Raw genomic sequence first — 24,458 nt, forward strand, 5'->3', positions numbered from 1 at the left:
TTTCTTTCTTTCTTTCTTTCTTTCTTTCTTTCTTTCTTTCTTTCTTCTCCCTCCAGTTTGTTTGTATCTTTCGTATACTCTTTCTCCCAGATATAACTAGTATCTTCCACATCTTATTCCCATTTATTTTTGCCAGCTGGTTACAGGTGCCTCAAACTTATGTCCATCTAGTATTGATCCATCCTGAAACTGTAGCTAGAAAAGGAAACATGCCCTTTAGTCTTAGTCTTGCACTACCTCTACTAAATGTGCTATTACTGAAGACATGCGTAGGCCAGTTTCACTGGTAAACTAGCAATAAATCTCATATCTGAGTTTATAATATCTTTCCTGTAGCTGTTTGGAGAAGTTGGAGTAATTCTTTCCCATTTTGCTCTTATCCCTCACACAGTCCTGAAAGTTGGGAGCAGTTGTCCAGGTAAGTCCACCTGTAAGCTGGCATAGTTTATCGTGAACAAGTGGTTTTGTTTGGAGTGTCTTCTCAATGGAAAAGACAGCAGCCCTAAAATCTAGTCTCCATCGTGTGTGTTGTGTCTGGTCAGCCTACTCTTCTCTCATCTATTTTTTAAAGTGCTGCTTTTTCTGATAAATAAAATCTTTCTCACACAGAGGTTTATGTTCCTTCTCTCCATCTGTTGCCCTCATTGAGAGATCCCAGCTTTTTACAGTTGATATTTGCCATGTACATAGTTCTTTAATCCCTTAAAAATCTCTCTTCAGTTAATTGAAGTACTGTTTGTATAGTGTTATGGGACCTTGCAAACTGCTTATTAGCAGATTAGCGCAAACAGCACAGTCCCCAGAATGTCTGTCCTCCTGCTGCTATTGCAGCTAAAACCAGTTCCTCTTTTAGAGGCGGGAAGAACACGCACACGCATGATCTTCCTCAGGAGTTACTTCCTGAGACAAGGGTCCTTCGCATCTCAGCGGAACTATACTTCTTAGTGACTATCTTTGGCCAACACTCAGCGCTACAATAGTGTTTATGTAATTGCTAACTTGTATTATTCTCAGTGCCAGCATTCAGCTTTGAACATCAGCATGTTGATAATCACCAAGGTGTACCATCCTTTTTTTCTTAGGATTGGTCATCAGTACTGTTATTTGTTTATAATGGTGGGAGACAGACCACAAGGTTTTATTTTTGAGCCGCAGAGTATTTCCAAGAAGATTAGGAAAGGACTTGTAGGGAATCTGGCATTCAGTAGCACTTTAACTAGCTTGTCAGAGAGAACATGTACTTGCTGATATTCCTGTTTCATTGCTGATCCTAGCTAATAGGTGGGTCAGCTGGGTATTTTTCATCATCCTGACTATTACTGGTGTGCTTGGATGCCACAAAGAAATAGAGAAGAATAATTATATTAAGAACAAAAATCTTTTGAATCAGGAGATCTCAGTAGGCTAGCTACAGGTCTTAAAGACAGATTTGTCTATTTTTTCACTCTACACAGTGTTATTAATACATTTGTAGCTTTTAGACATAAGTATTGCCTTGACAAAGTCTGTTGCCGAATACTGTTTTTATGGATAATCATGCCATGCTGTCATATTAATCAGACATGCAGCTGTTTATCATACTTCCTTATATACAAATTATTTTATTAATAAAGCACCTCAGTTCCTCAGTTTGTCCATGTGTTGCTTATAGATGAGCCTGAAATCATTCATAGAAGTCCAGGGAACTCTAAAGATACCGGATACCTACTTATCCATGAATGTGTTTTGTACGGTGCTATCCTTATAGTACCAGGAATACTGACCTCTCAGGAATTGGACACTTTTAAACTCCTGTGTAAAGTCACCATAGAGAGGTGTTGATTAATAGTATTGCCAAATGATTGACTACACTTGTGGTTTGTTATGAAAAATGTTCGAGACCAAATAACCAAACATAGCCAATTTTACTGCTAAAAATCAATAACAGTACAGTACAAAAGAAGTTACTTCCATCTGGGAAGCTGTTCACACAGTCCGTTCACCTTAAAAGAAGATGTGCTCCCCAAAATATGCATTCAAAATTAGCTATATTTATACATTACCCAAGTCTAAAATCCATCCATCAGCTTTTTACCTTGTGTTTGTGGTTCCAACGTGTATCCCTTATCTCTTGTTTTTGAACATAGCATGCCAAACCAGCTGGGCCATGAAGACTCTTCCTACCTTGTACTCATGTGTCTTGATTTTCAGAAGGTTTATGTTTTCTACTGCCAACTACTATGTTTAGCTTTGCAAGGTATTGTCAGATATAAATGTCCTGACATAGTGGGCAAGAATGAACCTAATACAACTTAGCATAACTTTGTGCTGACATTGATATGTACAGTAATACAATATATATCATATTAATGTGACATGTAATACATATTAATGTGACGTGCAGTATGTATAACATATACACTGGCTAACAGAAGTTTTAGCTCTTTACCACCAAAGCTACTCCTTTGCCATGTAATCTTTATGACTCTGAATTTTTGACATTTCCAGCAGCCATTTCAATGTGAATGAGAGCTGAACTAAGCCACTTGTGATGTTGGAAAGGAGAAAACAAATAAAATACCATTCAAAATGTAGACCGATTCCCCCCCCACCCGCCCCCAGAGTTCTGTTTTGGAGTATATTGGAGGGGTGGGCATTTGTGGTATTTGAGGAATAAGGCTTTTTCTCAGAGATTTAGGATTCTTTTTATGGTAGTGTTATTTGCCTCAGTGATTCCTCTAAATCCATACATGTTTTTAACACAGAAAAAAAATATTTTTGGCTGTTGCCTTCTGTTATTGACTGTTTCTAAGGTGGGTGATTTTACTTCTATTGCAATACATTATGCCATTGATAGCAAAGTCAGATCCCTGTTAAATACTGTTTTAACAAACAAACAAACAACAAAATTAGCACTATATACAACTTGTAGGAAGTCTTAGAAAAGCAGTCAGCGGGTGAATGGGCCAGTTTTCTTTGTACCAGCCTCCTTTTTTCGATCAACCAACATTGTTTATTTCAACAAATATGAAGTTATCAGCAATATGGTACATGGTTTTTTAATTTTAAATTTTTTTTAAATCACATAGCTACATTAAACACTGTTTCACAAGTCTGTCTACCATACACATTAGTGAAGGTTTGGATCTGGGTAAATGGATAGCTATAGATGTCAGTTAAAATGCCACATGTATCTCAAGTATCTTAGTTTACCAGCTATTCTGCAATATTCACCTACAAGCCTGAGATCAGAACTGAGCCCTGGGGGTGAAGCTGTCCACTAGGTGCCACTGTTGCTGTTCAGAAATAGAAGTAAAACAGGACTACTGAGGCTGCATGAGGCTGAACCTAGAAAAAGCAGAGTAAAATGATAAACCAGTTTTAAAAGCTTAACATGGAAAGGTGCTCGTAGGAAGTCAGCATTCTCTGCAGACCACTGTATGTTAAAATTCTGCAGGTACGTCATGCAGCTTTGGAGATTGTAATCATGAGTTATTCTGAAGAAGTATTGGTATGACACTTTTAAGCATTTGCTTTTTCAAATCATGGTTTAAATTTTCAAAACATTGCATGGGGAATACCAGTGTAGAACCTATTACTGCTTAATTGGTGTTAGATGCACCTCTCTTGTGAAGTGTACTTAAAAATTGATGTACAAAACATGTTTTGTTCTCTATAGAACAAAATGTTTTTAATAAATGGAATATTATAATAATGTTGTTTACTGTGTACTGGTAAATCTTGACTAATGATTGTGGGTTCACTGTCTTCTGAAATAAAAAGCCATTGACATGGAAGATTAATGTACTGTTCTAGAAATCATAACTGATTCCTTTTTTAAACAACTTTGAAAATGTGCATTATTGTACAGAATTCAAAAGGGAGAGAAAAATAATATATATTTTAATAATGTCAATATGTTTCCTATAATAGCTGTTCTCTGTATAGAAAATTCATGACCTTAAAGTCCAATATCTTGAGACTTCCATGTCTAGAAGCAGGTACTGAGTGTCCCAGTGGAAGTCTAATGATCTCCCCTTTCCAGTTGTATAAAAGTTCTGTTTCTAACCATGCAGAGTCTTGTGATATCTGGACTTTGGTTTGTCTTTAGTCCAGGATTGATCATTAATGTCCCTGCAACAATATCCAGTAAAGTTTGGGGGGAAATTCCACATTTAGGGGAAAAAAACAAAAACAAATCCATGTTTCTGGCAGATTAAATTACTAAAATATGGCAGCTGTTTAAAACTGCTTGAAGGTTTGTAGTGGTACAATAAGTCCTTCGATTAATGGACAGAGTGCAGGTGAGATAATTAAGTTGATAAATACGTCTTGTCATATGCATAACATCGCTGTATATGGTTTTGTGTATTTAGGTGTACCTACTGTAAATAATACACTGGTGCAAACTTTAGTTTTACACATATTGTAACTTTATAACATCAGATAATTACTGTATAGTAAGAAAGGTATGGGCCTTGGTCCACTTATACATTCTAACTGCATTAACCACTCTATCTGGAAGGCCTTCTAATTGCCTGACCGCTACAGGCAGTCATAACAGCTGAAGGAATTGCTTCACGTGTACAACGAAGTGCCTGATTTTAGGGCTTGCAAAATTCACTCACTTGTCAGTACAATATGGGTATTTCCTTGCTGGCCATGGAGACCTAATTAATCAATTAGGGAGGAATGTAAGCTTTTCAGTCAAATGAAGGCATAAGGGTAGGGCCCTACCAAATTCATGGCCATGAAAAAAGCGTCACGGACTGTGAAATCTGCCGCCCCCACCCCATGAAATCTGGTCTTTTGTGTGCTTTTACGTATACTATAAAGATTTCATGAGGGAGAACAGCATTTCTCAAATTGGAGGTCTTGGCCCAAAAGGAAGTTGCAGGAGAGTCCCAAGGTTATGTTTGGGGAGCTGCGGTATTGCCACCCTTACTTCTGTGCTGCCTTCAGAGCTGGGTGGCCAGAGAGTAGTGTCTGTTGGCCAGATGCCCAGCTCTGAAGGCAGCGCCCTGCCAGCAGCAGTGCAGAAGTAAGGGTGGCAATACCATACCATGCTACCCTTACTTCTGCATTGCTGCCTTCGGAGCTGGGCAGCTGGACAGTGGCGGCTGCTGACTGAGGGCCCAGTTCTACAGGTATCAGTGCAGAAGTAAGGCTGTCAATACCATATCATGCCATCCTTACTTCTGCGTTGCTCCTGGCAGTGGCTCTGCCTTGAGAGCTAGGCTCCTGGCCAGCAGCCACCGCTCTCCAGCTGCCCACCTCTGAAGGCAGCGCCGCCGCCAGCAGCAGCACAGAAGTAAGGGTAGCCGTACCACAAGCCCCCCTACAACAACCTTGCAACCCCCACAAAACTCCTACAATTACAACACTGACATTTCAGATTTAAATAGCTAAAATCATGACATTTATGATTTTTAAAATCCTATGGCCATGAAATTGACCAAAATGGACCGAGAATTTGTTAGGGCCCTACATAAGGGATAGACACAAACTGACAACTCCAGGGCCTCTGCTCGTGCTCATAGCTTTGCTTAGAAGCAGTGAAGTGGATATTACAAGACTTTGGTCAGTTTTACTCATGCTATACAGAACCCTGTGTGCAAAAACCTGTCATCATTGCTTTACTACATCTGTTTGTGAACTCTCATCATCTTAAGAGACTCAGTGTTTGATTTAACTAATTACAGTTTTTAAGATGTCTAGCCGTTAGTAAGTGAAGAGTGATCTCAGGATGGCTTCTTGGGATGTATTTCTGTACACAAGGATAGTCAAAGAAGGAACCTGATTAATCCATCTCTTGTGTTTCTTCTGAGTATGTTTTAGATGGTGTGAACAGGTTTTTCTGATAGCTCATTTTACCTTGGTTACTTTAGACTCAGTGTAACAAGCTCAGAACGCAAATGCTCAAATAAATTTGTTAGTCTCTAAGATGCCACAAGTACCCCTCGTTCTTTCTGCTGATACAGACTAACGCGGCTACCACTCTGAAACATGGGTATATAGTGGATAATCATCTAAAAACACTTAATCAATAATTGCTTACATTTTGTGAAGAAAAAATTCACATGGTGAATCATTATTTCACTCGGTATATTTTAGGAGACTTTGCTTAAAATAAACTGAATGAGTCAGCTGCCACTAAATAGATTTGCCTTCAAGGGGAAAAAGGTCACTCGGTAGATTTTGCCAAAAGCTTTTTTTGGTACCTGGTGAGACTGTAATGATGATTGTTTAGCTTATTGTGACTGAAACATTTTAACACAACTAACATTACAAAACCATATCACAAGTTCTGATTTTTTTTGGCCCTTTCACATAATTCAGTACCCAGATATCTCTCATGAGTGCAACATAGCATTTCTTTCCTCAGTGATGAATGGAATCTCCATTTTTCTGTAAGAATTGCATCACCAATGTACACTGATTCATCATAAAAACAGCAGTAATAATGAGCTAGGGATGAGATTTCTCTATTTGTCTCCTGCCTTCCCTCCAGAGTCATCCCTTCAGGATATGTAGTTTGTCATGCTCACAATTTCATGTGTCACCTTCTGTATTTTATCAAGAGAAGATGGTAGGTGATCGGTAAGCATATGTACTTGTGTTTCTATATCATATTCCATGCTATTCTATGCTTCGAAAAAATGTGCCCTAGGTAGCACATCTGCCATAATAAAGATCTTACCTGTTGCATGACTTAGGTGAATTTAGTACTTTTGTAATCTCAGCAGCAGTCTTTGTATTCTAAGAGTTGTTCTAGACCGTGGCTTTTAAACAATGGCTTTTAAGTGTTTATGTTCAGTTTCTAGTGAAATCTTTCACAACTAAATACAATAGAGGGCATCTCTCCATCTATTTGGATGGAGTCATTCCTCTGGAAGCAAAAGTAGAAGTCCCTTAAAAATCAACATGTGTCATGCATTTAACACAGATATTCCTGATATAAGTATAGGGGGAAACTACGATAATAAAGTGATACTACCAGTGGCAATGCTTGACAAATAATAGTATTTTAATGATAACCATATGTTTATATTGATCTGTTGTCTCAATGTTTCCTCATTCTGGCTAGTGTGTGGAGTGGATGTCTTTCCTGAGTTATGTTATTTCTTGGGGTACAATTTTTAGCAAAATTTTATATAAACCCATTGGTGTTATAAGCCTACAGTGTTTTTCCTTTAACTCTTTATTAAATCACAATTCATGCTTTGAACTTTATTCATCATACATAAAAAAATTCCTTAAAATTTAGCTCTGAAGGTCTTTCCCATTTGTTTGCATTTAATTACAGCTTCAAGTAGTTACCCATTCTTCGTCACAATTTAGCATTTATTACACAAGTGAGTAATTTTGCCACTCTAGAGGGAGCTCTTACACTAACACAATAGAATAACTTATTACAACATCTGGAAGTAGATAGGTACAACTGACCTGGAAAGGTGCTTACAGACCAATGTAACAGGCAGTAACAGGTAAAGATCATAATGCCACAAAAATGGGTATGCCATGCCTCAGAGGGAGCCTTTTTAGAGATGCCATTTACCAGCTATAAATTAGTAGCATGTCATTCTCTTCCCATCTCTCTTCTACTATTGTGGTTAATGGAAGTTCTGGTTCCAGTGGCACCTAGTAGTACCCCTTTAATTCATATTATGTCAGGATTTCAAGTGTAAGGACCAAATAATTAGCTGATTCAGATATCTTGCCTATGCTGTTCCAATAACTGCATTTAGGTTCTTGGATAGGGTGACCAGATGTCCTGTTTTTATAGGGACAGTCCCGTTTTTTGGGACTTTTTCTTATATTGGCACATATTACCCCCCACCCCATGTCCTGTTTTTTCACAGTTGCTATCTGGTTACCCTATTCTTGGAGCATAACTCAGATCAGACTTTGGACCTAATCCTTAATTTTCGAGTTTGACTATCTTCATTGTTTCCAGTGGCATCAAGCTGAAGGCTTTGCATGAAAGTTGCCGGCCCAAATGCAAGTTTAGAAAGAGATAAGTGTATCAAGTAATCAACTTTTTAATTCTAGAACTTGCAGAAGAAATAGCTTTTCTGGCAATGACTCTTAAAATAGGATGTAAAAATGGTGTAATTGGAATTAAATGCAAAGTGTGTTCTAGATTCTAGACTCAGGTTAAAAATTGTTTTTATTCAGCTGAATTTAAAACTAACATAGAATAAAATACTCCCAATAACTTGTTTGTTTGTATTATGTAATGTGGGTTTTTTTAATTCTAAGCCATTGAGATTTGTAGCCAAATTATTTGTAACCGCTTAAGGTTTTATGCCTCAACTCAGCAAGGTATTTAAGCACATGCTAACCTTTACCATGTGAAGAATCCTGTTGACTTTGATGAGACTATCCATGTTCTTAGAGATAGGCACATGCTTAAGTTCCTTGATAAATCAAAGCCTTATTTGTTCATAATGAATTTACTATAAATTTATAATTCTTCATTTTTTTAAAAAAAGTTTGATACTGTGGCTATTTCAAACTGCATCAGGATTTCAAAACGAGATCGAGACTTCACACCCGTTTACGTGCCTTCCTGTTGAAATTTTAATTTAAAAAATAATTTTCAGAAATAAAAATTGAGCTAGGAGGTGAATTTTTAATGTGGGTTAATCCTATTTGGCATTTTTGCGTTTGGGAGGGTTGAAACGGACACTAGAAAATAAATTTCAGTTAATTTCAATTAGTTATTTACATGGAATAATGAAGGTAATACTACATTATTTCTTCTATGCCACATACTTGCTTGTTTTCTAGAATGTCATATGAACATTATTCATCATTTGAGAGCAACTGGGCCAGTTGCTTCTCTCTCTATTCTTTTGATTCTGCAAAGTTCCATAGAAGTGAATGGATGCTTGCAAATTAATACCTGATGTTGTTTTTTGCTAATCAGATGAAGCTGTTCTTTTTAAACACAAATGTGATATCAGATGTGCAGTAATTACTGAGGTAAAACCAGTACTATGCAGAATATTCTCCTAATTAAATGTGTTGCATTTGAATGGTTTCCTTTGGATCACTCTTTAAAGCAAAACTATACTGAACAATAAATGAAACCACCTTTTTTCTCTGAAACCTAAAACTGCAGATGGTCAGAGTGTATATGAAGCACCTACACTCTGAATCAGTCTTTTATATGAACGAGAGAAAGGTAATTTGAAGGTTTGAACTCCCCCCTGCCTCCCACACATACACAGGAAGCTTGTCTCAAAATGAACAATTCTCTAAATAAAGACTAATTAGGACCTAAATTAATTAGAAGGTGTGATTTGAAAAGACATTGATGAGAAGAGTCTTGTCATTTTAGACAAATAGAATGGAGCTAAATAGATTAGGCTCCATTAATATATCATTGTTCTGTGAGCAGTTTCCTTTTACTGTATTCATTAGAAGGTACTACTTGAAATGAGCCTTTGCTGGGCATTATGGATTCAGCATGCATTTACCAATGCCTGGCGCACAGTTCCTACATTAAAAATATTTCAACAAATCCTCATAATTCCTGAAAATTAATATTTATATTTTCTGGGTGCTTTGCTTTTCATCTGGAAAGTATGAGATGCTGAACATTAATTTTCCCACACATACACAGTTGTCAGAAAAGAAGCCTTACATCAAAAGATTTGGAAGCCAGAAGTCTGAAATTACTTTTTTTTTTTAAAGTGTAGTCTTATAACTTTATAATATACAATAGATCCTCCCTCCCTCCTCTACCAGGATAATTTTCTTCCAGTATTATTTATTCTGATAGAAAATGCACTGCTTCATGACTACTTCAAAATTCCAGTAGTCCTTTGATGACTTTTTAAAACTGTGTTCTAAAGAGTTTTGCAGTATATAATTAGGACATATTGCAAGTGCACATCTCATCATGTGTTTCTTCCTTTCAGAGAATGAGAACTATTTTTTTTCTTTTCCTTTCCCCTTTTGCCTTCTTTTTCTGCAGATGGAGCATTTGGGAGATGTCAGCAGGTTCCGGTAATAGATGTATATAAATATGAAATTTCACCCTCCATTCTTCAGCACCTAAGGATCATCTTAGAGAAGCTTTCACATAGAGGTACAGTAAAAATTGAATGAGAGTGGACCCAAGAAACGTGTGGGGCAAAAGAGCAACAGTCCGTGGTGTAGAGTAATTATTTTCGGTGGGTTTTGGTATTATGTGGTACAGAAAATTTAAATCAGTATGTTTCAGGCCTGATCCTACAGTTCTTATCCAGGCAGAACACCTCCTGAGCCCATGAATATGTAGAAGTGTTTTGGTGAAGCATCTAAAGGAAGGTTATGTCCCCTCTGCAAACCATGTGTGTCTGTGCCTTCAACCTTTTCTATGCTGAGGAATAATGTATGGTATAGCTAGTGTAAATGCCATTGGTGTACCTCCACAAGAGGAGACATGGTTTACGCTAGTGCAGGGTTCTCAAACGTCGTTGCACCGCAGCCCCCATCTGACAACAAAGTTACTACATGAGGAAGAAGGGGCTGCAGCCCGAGCCCTAGTGCCCGAGGTGGGGGTGGAGCTCAGGCTTCAGCTTCAGTCCTGGGTCCCAGCAAGTCTAATGCTTTGCGGTCCTGACCCACAGTTTGCGGACTGCTGCACTAGTGTAAATCATTAATAGCTGAGGAATAATTTACCATACATTTGAATGCGTCACAGCACATGGCAGGATAAAAGCACATTGGGCACCCAACCTGCTAGGGGTTAACTTTCCATCAGCTATGAGAAATTCTTAACTTCCTAATTAATTTCTGTACTTCTTTATTTGAACTGTTCTGGTTTCATTTAACTACTAAATCTAGCATGGCTGTAGTAATGCTTAGTGAATCTTCCTTGAGATAATCCCTACACTCGCTCTAAAGTGATGGAAAGGCTGAAAAGGGAGAATCTGGTTTCTGAGTGGCTTACTTGGAATTAACAAAACAAAACTTTGAACAAAATGAAGAACAGTAACTTGAACAAACTTCTTTATGTGTTATAAGTGAATAAACACATCTGTTTTGGAGGCAGAGATAAAAACAGGAAAGCTTTGTCATTTTAATCTTCATTTTAAATGGTTCCAAAATGTATGTTGGAATGATTTATTATACACCCTTGCAGGACACCAAAATAGGCTGTGGATTTATTTCCTGTCCAGCTGCCTCCTACTGATGTGATCCTAGCTTGCCATTCATTAAGGGCTAAATCAGGAGGCGCCAACCTGTGGCTCTGGAGCCACGTGCGGCTCTTCAGAAGTTAATATGCGGCTCCTTGTATAGGCACCAACTCCGGGGCTGGAGCTACAGGCACCAACTTTCCAGTGTGCCGGGGAGTTGGGGGGCAGTGTGCTCACTGCTCAACCCCTGGCTCTGCCACAGGCCCTGCCCTCACTCCACCCCTTCCGACCCCCTCCCCTGAGCCTGCCGTGCCCTCGCTCCTCCCCCTCTGAGTCGCCTGCATGCCACAAAACAGCTGATTGGGAGGTGCGGGCAGGGAGGGGGAGGCACTGATTGGCGGGACTGCTGGTAGGTGGGAGGTGCTGGGAGCGGGTGTGGGGAGGGGAGCTGCTGGCTGTTTGGCAATGAACATTGGTAAATTCTGGCTCCTTCTCAGGCTCAGGTTGGCCACCCCTGGGCTAAATCAATGTCTTGCAAGCAAAGCCCAAGGCAATGGTCTTTGCTCAGAGCACCTTTGTAGGAGCTGGAGAGATGGAATCCTTCCTCATCTGTGAGTATGATGTGGGGCAACTGTGAAGCCAGGTACCTAGTGACTACTTGTCTCCCAGTTCCCCTGCAGGATTTGGGACTGGTGGATCTCCATTCTCTGTGGACCCTTTGCCAGACCCCACCACTCTCTAACTTGCTCATGATCTACCTGCCATCCTCATGCTCTTGTACAGAGAGCCATCACTGATCACCGAGCTTGTTTTGATACAGAATTTCTCTGCACATGTTCTCTCTATCTGGAGCCCACCATCCTTCCAGCAGATATGTTGGCATTTCTGCTGCACTTTAATCCTTGTAAAGGGGGCAAGCAGTATTTTCCCCTAAGGGAAATATTATGAATGAAATGTGGTCTGTCTCCTGCTTAGTGCATTGAAAGAGACTGGTGTAGAATATGCATATTAAATATCAGGTAGGGAAAGAAGGGGGTATGTCACTATTAAAACTGGTTCAGGAACCTTACACAACACACACAGATGTTCATCTTCCTGCTTGCTCTTACATCAGTTTGAGCTCTCTTGTCTAATATTCTCAGCAATTAGGTACCATGGGGACCTTAAAAATATCTACAACAGATACATACAATACACACATTCAGTGCGTGTCATACTTCCTCCCTACTCTCCTCATTCCTGGCAAATACTGGAGTATACATTGTGCATAAAGAACTGGACCAACAGAACCAATTATAACTCTTCAATTGGTAGAAATGTTTAAAGTGTGTCCATTGTTATGACAGTTCTGCCAGATTAGTTTTATCAGTGTTTACCCAATCCATTATTCTTATAATGAAGTTTAGAGGGAAGTCTTTGTTTTCTACTGTAGGTATCAAGGTCCATACTTCCAACCCATGTGTGTCAGTTGTAATGATGATCATTTGCATGGTTAATACTGCTTTCCTGTGCACTCTACAGAATATCATATCTCTCTCATCCAACTCAGACATAAAGGAAACTTGCTCATTCAGGACCACACAGATGGTCCAGAAATACTCAGAGAAGGTCTTTACTTGCTCCAAAAGATCGTTCCATGAGCAGTTCTAATTTCCAGTTTTGCCTTGTCCTTCAGCAGCACAACTAACTAGCTCTGCTTCAGCTAAAGGTACATCTACCATGAAAAGAACAGGATCAAACTGCACTCTTTGTTACTGGCATAGCAACATGCCACACAGATTTTACCTGAAAGATTGTACAATATGTCAATTATAATTCATTTCAGAATGAGTAAAATTCCTGTTAGCAGCTGCATCAGTCGTATTGCCAATTAAGGGTATTTTTTGTTGCTCATTATCTTGAGTGGTTTTCTAGTACCTTTGGTCTTAATTTTTACAATGGGTTGTTGTTTTTTTATTCCAGATTTTTACATTCTGTCAGTAGTACTAACTTCCTCATTTTCCTCTGCCGGTAGCATGCGCATCTCTATTTCCTTATTGCTAATTAGGCTATCCATCCTCGTTTTTCTTTATTTTTCGTGTTGTTGATTACTTTCAAGTGAAGTTTGTGATCAAAGCAAAGGCCAAAAGGAAAGGTTGTATGTTCAGATACAATAAAACAAAGTAGAATGTAGCACTAATAACACATCAGTTTATTCTGCCACCCTTAGTTACGTGCAGTATGCTAGCAAAGCATACAACAGAAAGTTGGATGAGTCATACTATTGATGTTAATCTCCTTAATAAAGGATCTTGACTTTATGTTGAATTAAATTTTCACGAGGGTACAATTTTCATGGCTTTTTTACCCGCTGAGAGTATTTCTGTTTATGTCAGCTGTCAGTACCTTGCTGCGAAGTTTTGTTTTCTCACAGTACTGTAATCCCGCATGGCATTTTCGCTCATACGATCCTTGTCAAGACTCTGGCAATGCTCATTATGAAGATTTTCTGAAAAGTTTATGAACTTGGGTATGGGTAAGAAAAAAGCCCTTGATGGTTGCTGAAATTTATAATCAGCTTCTTGTGCCACTGGTCCTTCTATAATGCATGAGAAGGAGGTAAAGCATTTCTCATTCTTATTCAAATAGCTGCACATGTGGGTTCCACTCAGTACTGTGCCAGAACTGGAGAGCTTTCTGCAGCACTGCCTGTTGGGGAGGTGCACATACCCTGTGCCTCCATGTGGCCCCTCCAGAGGCTATATATGGGCATCAACCTCAGTTCCTTCTCACCAACCATCTCCTGAGTCTGAGCTCCCAGTGTGGTTTACCTCAGGGTTTTTTCTCTGTGAAGCCAGCAAGTTAGATTCCTGCCTTTTTTTCTTAGTTAATAGCTGGTTAGTTAGTAGTTAGTGCTCAGTGTCTAGTTTCTTTACTCTTTTATTTGTTTTAGTCAGTCAGTTTTGGTGTGAGGCTCCAGTGGTATACACTCGCCTATCATTAAGCAGTGCCCATCGTGTGGGGTATCTATTTTAAATAGTGACACCCATCCCCATGCATTTTTTGTGTCTCAGCAAGGGACACATTAAAGAGAGGTGTAGTATCTGCTGTTCTTTCAAGAAAAGGATGCAGATTTCCAGAGATCTGCATCTCAAGCAGCACCTCACAGAGCAGATGAGGATACCTGCTTCAGTCCCAGAGCCTTCGGATCACCCAGATTCTCACACTGCTACAGAAGCTGCAGTGGTCTCTGACAGACCCCTGGATGCAGACTGTTCTCAGAGAAAGAGGGGCTGATTTTCCTCCGGGGATTCCCCAAAACAGGATCCATAACATGACTGAAGTCACCCCAGATCAAAGAAGGACTCTTCCTCCTCTTCAAAGAAGTACATGGAACATTGCCAGGACTCCTCAGGTACTTGGTACTGCTGGGCCATCGACCTGTGTCTCCCTGTCTATACTTTAAACACTTCAGCAGTGGCCCTTTTGGAACTCCTGGGGTGTCTCCCAGGTCTCAATTACCAGCACACTTGAAGGGAAGATTGACAGACCATTTTGCTGGGTACCTGCCAGAGCCACCTACATTGCAGGCCCCTGCAGATACTGGCCCTTGTAGGCAACCAGACTTACAAGACTACTACAGGAGCAGGTTGTACCACAAGAGGACCCACTGACCCCAGTTAATCTGTCGTCCTCCTCCTTCGATGACTCAACGGCCTCAGATTCCTCCTCCCTAGTTTCAGAGGATTTTAAATCTTATCAGGACCAACTGAGGAGGATGACTGAATTGTGAGGCACAGAAGTTGTGTTTGTCCAAGAGAACATGTTCAGGCTTTTGGACCTTGTTCAGGCAGCAGCCCATGGGAGAGTAGCCTTGCCTATTAACGAAGTTCTTTTGGAACAGGCGAAGGCCTTGTGACACATGCCAGCCTTCTTAGCGCTTACAGCCAAGTGCACAGAGAAATGATACCACATTCTAATGCAAGGCTTCAAGTGTTTTTATTCCTACCCTGCCCCATACATCCTTGTGGTCACAGCTGCCAATGAGATGTTGTGACAGAGAGATTCAGATCATCTCCAGAGTCCAAGAGACTTAACTTGTTGGGAATAAATTATTCCATCTCCTCTCTCCAGATGTCCATAGCTAACCACAGCAGGCACTGTTAGCAAAATATAATTTTTTAAACTGGGAAGCAATGCCCATGTTTACTAATAGGTTGCCTGAAGATGAAAGGGAGGAGTTCAGCCCGGCTGAAGACCTATTGGTGGCCAATACAATGCTCCTGTTGGTGTTCAGTGTGGCAGATGCTTGTTTTTGGGGAACGGCCTCTGCAATAACCAGTGAGAAGAGGCTTCTGGTTACAAAACTCTGGCATAGCTTCTGACATCCAGCAAACCATAGAGGACCTTGATTTGGATGGTCAGTTTTTGTTCTCTGACAAAACCGATGAGTTTGTACTCATTTAAACACTCCTGTGCTATACTCCATTAATTGGGGATCTATACTCCAGCCCCCAATATATAGCAGTACAGGACTCTATAATAGCTACCACTCTAAAACAATACTCTCAGCAGTATTACAAGTAGTCTTGATATCCTCTGAAGCAGCATGACTTTTTGGGGAGGAGGCACAAGTCACAGAGATGGAGATCCTCCAGCTCCTACTAGAATCAACCAGCTTGTTCTCTGTCATCTTCGGGGAAACAGCAGATTTTATTTCTTCCTCAAGGACAGCAATACAGCCACCAGCAATCATCCGGTCTCTCCCCCTAGCCCTTTGGGAACAGATTATCCTAGTTTTTCAGTGCTCAGGAAATCATGACTCATAAATGGGTCCTAAGCACTGAGAGACTGGGATATTTTAGCCTCTCCATTCCCATCTCACAAAGCTGTGTTCCTTCAGTAAGATCTGATTCTGTTCACTCTAGGTGCCCCAGAGGAAATCCACCTTCAATATCAGGGAAAGGGGTTCACAATACTTTCTGATCCCCAAGTCAAAGGGGATCTGAGACCCATACTAAACCTTCAAAATTTCAACAATTATAGCAGATATATAAGATTTTGCATGGTTTCCCTGGCATCAATCCTTCCCTCCCTAAACCACAAGGACTGGTTTGCTGCCCTAGATCTCCAGGATACCTGTTTCTTTGTGGCAGTATTGCCAAGTCACAGGAAGTTTGAGATTTGTAACGGCAAGTTGACATTATCAATACAAAGTACTTCCTTTTGGCCTGTCCTTGGCCCCAGGTGTAATTCATCAAGTACATTGTCATGGTGGTGGCATTCTTGAGGAGGAATGGAATTCATTATCTTCCCTTACATGGAGATTAGTTAGCACCACGCAGATCTGAACTTTGAATTCTTTTCCAGGTCCAGTTCATTATCCATCTCTTCAGTCATTTGATACTCAAGCTGAACAAGGGGAAGTCCTCATTATTCCAACACAGGGGATCGAGTTTATTGGAACTCTATTCAATTCTACAAAATTGATGGCTTTTTGCCCTCAAGACAGGTTTCAGGCAATTTGCCAGTTGTGCCACCGCACCATCACTGTCCAGGTATGTTTAAGGATACTAGGCCACATGGTTTCATGTATTCACATGACTCTGCATGTCAGGCTATGCCTGTGCATCATTTGAGGGTGGCAGAAGCTAGTCTCTTGATTGAACAGACACCCCCTGAACAAATTGGTCTGGGTTTCTCCTGCAGTCCTGTGTTTCCTAGCGTGGTGGATGGATCAGAACAATGTATATGGAGGCATAGCATTTGCTCATCTCCTTCCAATCAAGACAGTCATTACCAACACCTCTCTGATAAGGTGGGTGCACAATTAGGGGGTTTGCAAATCTAAGCTTTGTGGACCAAGCAAGATGTGGCTCTTCGTATCTGTGTTCTTGAACTTTGAATGATTCACATTTGCTATGTTTTTCCCCCTTACCTCAGGGGCTTGTTGGTCCAGAAGCTCACTGACAATACAACTTCAGTGTACTGTTTGAACAGACAGGGAGGGGCATGGTCCATTCAGGTCTGTTGGGAAGTGATGACGCTCCAGCACTTTTGCATCAAAGAAGGCATTGCTCCTATTGCTGCTCACTTACCTTGCTTCCAGAATTAGCTGGCAGAGTCTCAGCAGGAATTTCCCTGTGAATCATGAATGGTTGCTAAAGAACATTGTACTGGGTAACCATCTTCAAGGCCTGGGGTATTCTGCCAGTCAACTTATTCACAGTGAAAGACAAGAAGAAATGTCAGTTTTTTCTTCTTGAGTAGGTCATAATCGAGGCTCACTAACTGATGCCTTTCTGCTGAGATGAGGACCATAGCTCATGTATGCATTCCCCTCTATTCTGCTCATCCATCAGATCATACTCATATTGAAACAAGATAGTGCCAAGATAATCCATGTTGGCCACTGTGGTTGAGAAAGTGCTGATTCCCAAATCTTCACAGTCTCTCGTTTCAACCCCCATCACCCCTCCTGTGATTTCTGAAGTGTGGACAAATGTGGCACCCAGATCCGAGCAGCTTGCGCCTCACGGCATGTCTGCTGCCTGTTTGGATCAAGTAACAAAGGACTTGTCAATGGCAGTTCAGGACATACTACTTAATAATGGGAAGCAGTCCACTAGGTCCACCTACAAAACCAAATGGAAGCATTTCTTGATCTGGTCCATTAGTCAGAGAATTCAGCCAACAGATGCTAAGATTCAGGACATTTCAGAGTATCTGCTACATCTTAAATCCGTGGTTCTTTCTCTGGATTCCACTTAGCTGTGATCTTGGCAATCCATCCTTACCTTGGGGAAGGCCATTTTTTCCCAACCCCAAGGTTACTAGATTTTTAAAAGGCATTGTTGGCATTTTTCCTTCTGTAAAACTCTTGGTTCCTCTTTGGGAACCTCCACTGTATTAGTGACTCTGCTGTGTCCTCCATTCAAGACTTTGGCAACCTATTCTTTGTCTCATTTCTGTCAGAAGACATTCTTTTTCATTGCAATTATGTCAGCCAGAAGAGTAGAGGTAAAGCTATATAGTTTGGATCAGATTAAATGCCAACACTTCCTATGTTTTCAACAAAAATAATATCAACATTTCATCAGAACCAAACTGTACAGCTATGTGTATTTTTTTCCCAAAGCCACATTCAAGTAGAGATGAAGAGTAGCTTCACACTGAGTATGTAAAGTGAGCACTGGCTTTCTATCTGGGCAGGACTAAATCCTTTTAGGCTATCTTCTTGTTTCTTTGTCTCTTTTATGCCCACAGAATTAAAGATCAGGGAGTTTCATCACAGTTTCCGGATGGGTTACTTCCTGCATCACAACAGTATGTGGGGTACCAAACACCCCTCCACTGCAGCGACTGTTGACCCATTCAACAAGGGCTCAAGCTACTGCAGTGTTTTTGAGGGGCATCTCCATATTGGACAATTGTAGGGCTGTTACTTGGTCCTTCACTAACCATTACACCATCCTGACTAGTAAAATATCTGATGCAAACTTTGGGAAAGTATTTCTGCAGATGATATGTAAGTTATCTCCAAGCCCCACCTCTTAACAGTACTACTTGTGAGTCACCTGAGTGGAATACACATGTGCAACCCATCAAAGAATGATAAAATGGTTATGTACCTGTATTGTAACTGTTGTGCTTTGAGACATAGTTCATGTGGATTTTCCATGACCCATCCTCCATCCCCTCTGCACTGGAGTTTTGAGATCCTCTGCACCAATGTCTTCTGGCTTAAAGAAACTGAGCATGGTTAGGGCAATGCTGCCCTTATATAACCTTGGGAGGTTATATATGGAGCCACAAGGACGTGCAGGCTGCTCGTGTTACCCTGACAGGTACTGCTACAGAAAGCTCCAGCACACACTGGGTTCACACACCCTTGAATGGAATAGATATGTGAACTACATCTTTAAAAACAACAGTTGCAATTCAGGAAAGTAACTGCATTTTCCCAGAGTTATAGAGCTGTCAAGAAGAGGTTGCTTAGACAGCACTGTCCGTCTACTAAAGACCAGCATTACAAAGATAGCCAGAAAGCACAGCACTATAGAAGGCAGGATGGATGAGATTGTACAGTCCCTGAAGAGATGGAAGTATTTATCACTGTTGCTGGTCTTCAGAATCATCTTAACACAAGCCACTGTGAGAGATAACAAAGAAGAGGAATCCCAATGAATGCCAGGACTGGCTCTAGGCACCAGCAAAGCAAGCACGTGTGTGGGGCAACACAATTCCAGGGATGCGGCAAAAAACCTAGAGCCGGCCCTGATGAATGCATATTTGTGTTACTATGCACTAAAATGCCTGAACTTCTTTACTGTGGTGGTGTTAGTAGGACTTAAAATATGTATTCATTTTCCTTTTTGTCCAAATAGTTTAATCAGACAGTCAAAGAAATGAACAACACAGACAAAGAGATCACTCATCCCCAGTTCTTTACAAGATTCTGGAAAAGCACGATGGTCAAGTTATCCCAGATGACCATGTGAATTTATCAGAAGCATGCAAGGCAATATGGAAGCACTTGGTGAAACTCCATTAAAATTCAAACAGAGTCAAAAATGTCACTAGAAAACATATTAAAAGCAATAATAAAAGAGGGTGATGGCATTTCTTTTATTCACTATGTCAGAAGGGAATTGCATTTGTTTCCTAAAGCAGTTTCTGACCAATGATTCTAAAAGGCTAATAATTAGCAGATGTTATTAAACCACTTTGGAACTGCAGCTGCTACAGCAACATGTGTTACAGGAAAAAAGAGTTCATGGAAGAAGCATTCTGCAAGCACCCACTCAGAGTGCTTGTACGGAACACTGTCTCATGCAGAGCAAAACATCCTATGCTGATATTTAAGGTAAATTAAATCTCTGAATGCACCAAGGCAGCATGTTCCCAGACTGTTCAGCTTCCATACGACATAGGTACTGACACTGCATTTTACTTGTATTGGAAAGCCTGGTTTGTTGGGTTTCTTTGTTTTGTTTTTTGTTTTTGTTGTTTTGTTTTGAGCAACAAATGAGAATGATGGTTTATGTCCCATTTGTTAGTGGGTTTGGCTTGGATAAATGTTTCCAAGTCAAGTTACTTTTTGCTATTGGATCTGACCATTCAAAGCTCTAAGGAAGAAAACTTAGTTGATATGGCTGTTTACTAGAGTTGCACAAAAAAACCCAAATTTTGAATTTTTTCAGTTGAAAAAAAGGATACATTATTTTAAAATGCAACCATATCTGTTGTGTACTGTTTCTAAAAATGCTTTTTTGTGCATCTTGCCTTTTCAAACAATGACCACAGCTTCTGTGGCATCTACAAAGAAGGAAGTCAAGACTCTGGCAAAGTGAATGAGCATTGTAATCAACTTGATATATTTTCCTTTTGTTTTCTCACTTATATTTTACATTATCTTTTCTCTCCCTATTGCAGTTTTAACTTGCAGACATTCATTTTCTCTTTCACTTCACCTGACCTCAGTTTTATCAAGATGGTGTAGTGGTATATGCAACACCATCTAAGGAAAAAAAAAAACCTAATACAAGTCAATGATAACTTCCAGAGTGGGTGGTTGGCTCTGGAGCTGGCAACAAATTCACAGACCATTTATAAAAGTATTGTTACTTTTCTTTATGTCGTATTTAGGTTCTTATATGAGGCCCATTGCAGTGGTATCCTTGAGAAAAAGGTTTGACACCTGGCTTGTGACATTATACAGTAAATCAAGTGTAGGCACCCTTTAGTAGAGGGGTCTCTGAACATAATTGGGAGTGTTCCAGTTTGGAAGATTCTGAGTGCTGCAATCCAGCCTTGGAGACTACAATTCCCATGATGCTTTGGGGGAAGAGAGAAAGAAAGATACTTCCTCTCCCAGGGAAAGCATGCTGTGGGCTCCATTGTGGAGAGGAGCTGAGATTGCTTTTGTGGAGCTCTTCCCATACAAGGAGCTGCTAGGAAACCAGAAGCTGCTGCTATGAGCCTGCCGGTGCTTTGATCAAGCAGGGAGCCTCAGAGGTGGTTGGTGGCTTCACGGGAGCCAGGGCAGAGGCTGTTGCGGTGCCTAGAGCTGACTGAGGTGGGCATGCAGTGAAGGCAGTGTGAGTAACCAAGCCTCTTGTTTGGGAAAGTACTTGCAAGGGAAGGGGGACAGCAAAGAGACTTTAAGGGGTTGTCTGAGTCTGAGAAGAGGGAAAGTGGTCTTCTCATCGAACCAGAACCCACAGTTGCTAACATTGGGTTAAAACATCTCTAATCTTCAGATGAGGTGGGCAGCTTGGAATGATCCCAAATTAGAATTCTTTTGCCCCTCGTTACATTGACTGAACTGATACACTGGACCGACAGAGTGCTGTCTCCAGCTTCAAGGTCTTCAAGCACACCTGTCAAGGTTCCTTCCCCACTCTGAACTCTAGGGTACAGATGTGGGGACCTGCATGAAAAAACCTCTAAGCTTATTTTTACCAGTTTAGGTTAAAACTTTCCCAAGGTACAAACTATTTTGCCTTTTTCCGTTGGGCTTTATTGCTGCCACCACCAAGCGTCTAACAAATATATAATAGGGAAAGAGCCCACTTGGAAACGTCTTCTCCCCCCACCCCAAATCCTCCCAAACCCTACACCCTCTTTCCTGGGGAAGGCTTGATAAAAATCCTCATCAGTTTGCATAGGTGAACACAGACCTAAACCCTTGGATCTTAAGAACAATGAAAAAGCAATCAGGTTCTTAAAAGAAGAATTTTAACTGAAGAAAAAGTAAAAGAATCACCTCTGTAAAATCAGGATGGTAAATACCTTACAGGGTAATTAGATTCAAAACATAGAGAATCCCTCTAGGCAAAACCTTAAGTTACAAAAAGACACAAAAACAGGAATATACATTCCATTCAGCACAACTTATTTTATCAGCCATTTAAACAAAACGGAATTTAACGCATATCTAACTAGATTGCTTATTAACCCTTTACAGGAGTTCTGACCTGCATTCCTGCTCTGGTCCTAGCAAAGGCAACACACAGACAGAGAGAGCCTTTGTTTCTCCCCCGCATCCAGCTGTGAAAGTATCTTGTCTCCTCATTGGTCATTTTGGTCAGGTGCCAGTGAGGTTATCCTAGCTTCTTAACCCTTTACAGGTGAAAGGGTTTTTCCTCTGGCCAGGAGGGATTTAAAGGTGTTTACCCTTCCTTTTATATTTATGACAACACCCATGCAAGCAAGTGTTTAAAACTCTGAAATCCTGTGGAGTGTCCACTCAGAGGTGGGGTAAATGATGGCAGTGTAAATGCAAGTTAGATAAGTTTCTGTGCCCAGCCAGATGGAGGCATCACCAATTTTAATTTCCTTTACAAGTAAAAGGACTGCAGCAGAGGGGTGGAAAGAGGATTCCCACCTGTCCAACGTCAACACTGGGATACTCAGGATCTCCTTTACTCTCAACCACATCAGGCACCTGGGCACACAGGTGAGTGTTGCCTGCTCCTGAGCAACCCAGGGAATAAAAGGGGGTACATTTTGGAGGAACCACTGGGATCTCTCTACCACCGCAAGTTCTGCCACAGGAAGTCGTTTATATCTATTTTTTAAAATTTTATTGAAGTTCTCACTATTTTCCTGAATCCTACTGGATTTTAAAGGACACTGTTTGCTGTAGTGCACTTGTTATCTGCTGTGTCGTGGAGGATCATAAGTTAGCGTTCTGGTGTAAAGGAAGATATGCTCCACTAAGTGCTGTCAACAGGTTGCTTATACCTGGAGGGATTTGCCACAAGGACTGGTTGGTCCGGTTCACATTGTTCCTGTTCAAGTAAAAGGCATTTATGCTTGTGCCCTTCTGAAAGTGGTTCATAGCTCACCATTCTGCACCATTTACAACACCTACTTTCATCACTTGTCCATCCAACCCTTAGATAATTTGGAAATCTAGGGGTTGAGTAATCAAAAATACCCATATGTCGGGTAAATGTCCATTCAGATTAAGAACATAAGAATGGCCATCCTGGATCAGACCAAACATCCATCCAACCCAGTATTCTGTTTTCATTGTTTACCCCTTTTTCCAGATCATTTATAAATGTGTTAAATAGTACTGGTCCCAGTACAGACCCCTGGAGTACACCACTATTTACTTCTCTCCATTCAGATTGAGTTCCTGTCATCATGAACGTTCCTGAGAAGCTGGACACTTTAGTCCTAGTGTGCCAGACTCCTGGGTCAAGAGTAATGTTGCAATCTTGCATGGAACCAACACCAGTCTGGTCCAGCAATTTTTCAGAGTATGCAAAGAAACCGCGGGGGATTCATACATCCATACCTTGCCTATCCACCCTAACATCCAAGAGGCATATAAATGCTTCCAAGGAGACTCTCCCTCTGCTTCTTATGAGGATGTTAATATGTATGGCAATGTATGGTACACAAAGAAAAGAACTGTCCAAACACCACCTGGCAGCCCCTGTCAAATGACTGGGATCCGTAAGTTTCCTGTTTGGCTTATTGATCAGTTGTCGTTAGAGGATACATCAGAGGAAATGTCCCCACCCAGAGGATTTGTGGTCAGACCGGAGGTGCAAGCGGCTACTGTAGTGTCTGCTAGGATGATCACAGTTACTGTTAGAAATGTATTTGCTCACAAAGTGAACCTTCAGTGTGGGACAGTGATTGTCAAGTTGTTCTCAGTTGATGATGTATCTCAGATGCATGCTGCAGCTGTCAAGAGCAACACCACTGACTTGACATCCAACTGTTTTGATTTTGGAGTTTCCCTTATCCCTGAGTAATGGAAACAGTGCATCTGTAGGAAAATGTTAGAGCATGCTGACGTCTTCTCCCAACATGAGTGGGATGTGGGCTGTGCAAAAAGTACTCAGCATGAGATCCATCCAAATGACTCTTGACCTTTTCGAGAATGATCCAGTCATCTGGCCCCAGCCGATGTGGAAGATGTTTAGAGACACCTACATGACTTGATGGCCGCTGGAATAATTTCTTGGTCATGAAGTCGATATGCCTCCCCAGTTGTTGTGGTGAGGAAGCAAAATGGGTCTGCCAGAATTTGTGTAGATTATAGAACTCTAAATAAGCGCACCGTACTAGACCAATATACAATGCCAAGGATTGAAAATACCCTTAACTGTTTACGTGGAAGTAAATGATTCAGTGTATTAGATCTTACCGAATACCTATGAACAAGATGGGTAAAGAGAAAACTGCTTTAATCTGCCCACTTAGATTTTACCAATTTGAGAGGATGCCCCAAGGAATTTATGGGGCTCCTGCTACCTTTCAAAGATTAATGAAGCAAACGCTTGGAGACATGAATCTCTTGGAGGTCCTTGTCTACTTGGATGATCTAATTGTTTTTGGGCGGAT

General features: G+C 40.7%; 1 protein-coding gene across 3 annotated transcripts in view; it reads left to right on the forward strand.

The window, feature by feature from the left end:
• PTPRN2 (protein tyrosine phosphatase receptor type N2) overlaps window positions 1–24,458 on the forward strand; it is a 1,019,026-nt gene that overhangs the window by 285,455 nt on the left and 709,113 nt on the right. For all 3 annotated transcript variants that reach the window (XM_074946270.1, XM_074946267.1, XM_074946269.1), the window contains one exon: window positions 9,965–10,078. In XM_074946270.1, coding sequence (XP_074802371.1) covers window positions 9,965–10,078 — 114 coding nt within the window. The remainder of the gene's footprint in view (window positions 1–9,964; window positions 10,079–24,458) is intronic.

Source organism: Natator depressus, chromosome 2, assembly GCF_965152275.1.
Source record: "Natator depressus isolate rNatDep1 chromosome 2, rNatDep2.hap1, whole genome shotgun sequence".
NCBI classification, from domain to species: domain Eukaryota; kingdom Metazoa; phylum Chordata; order Testudines; family Cheloniidae; genus Natator; species Natator depressus.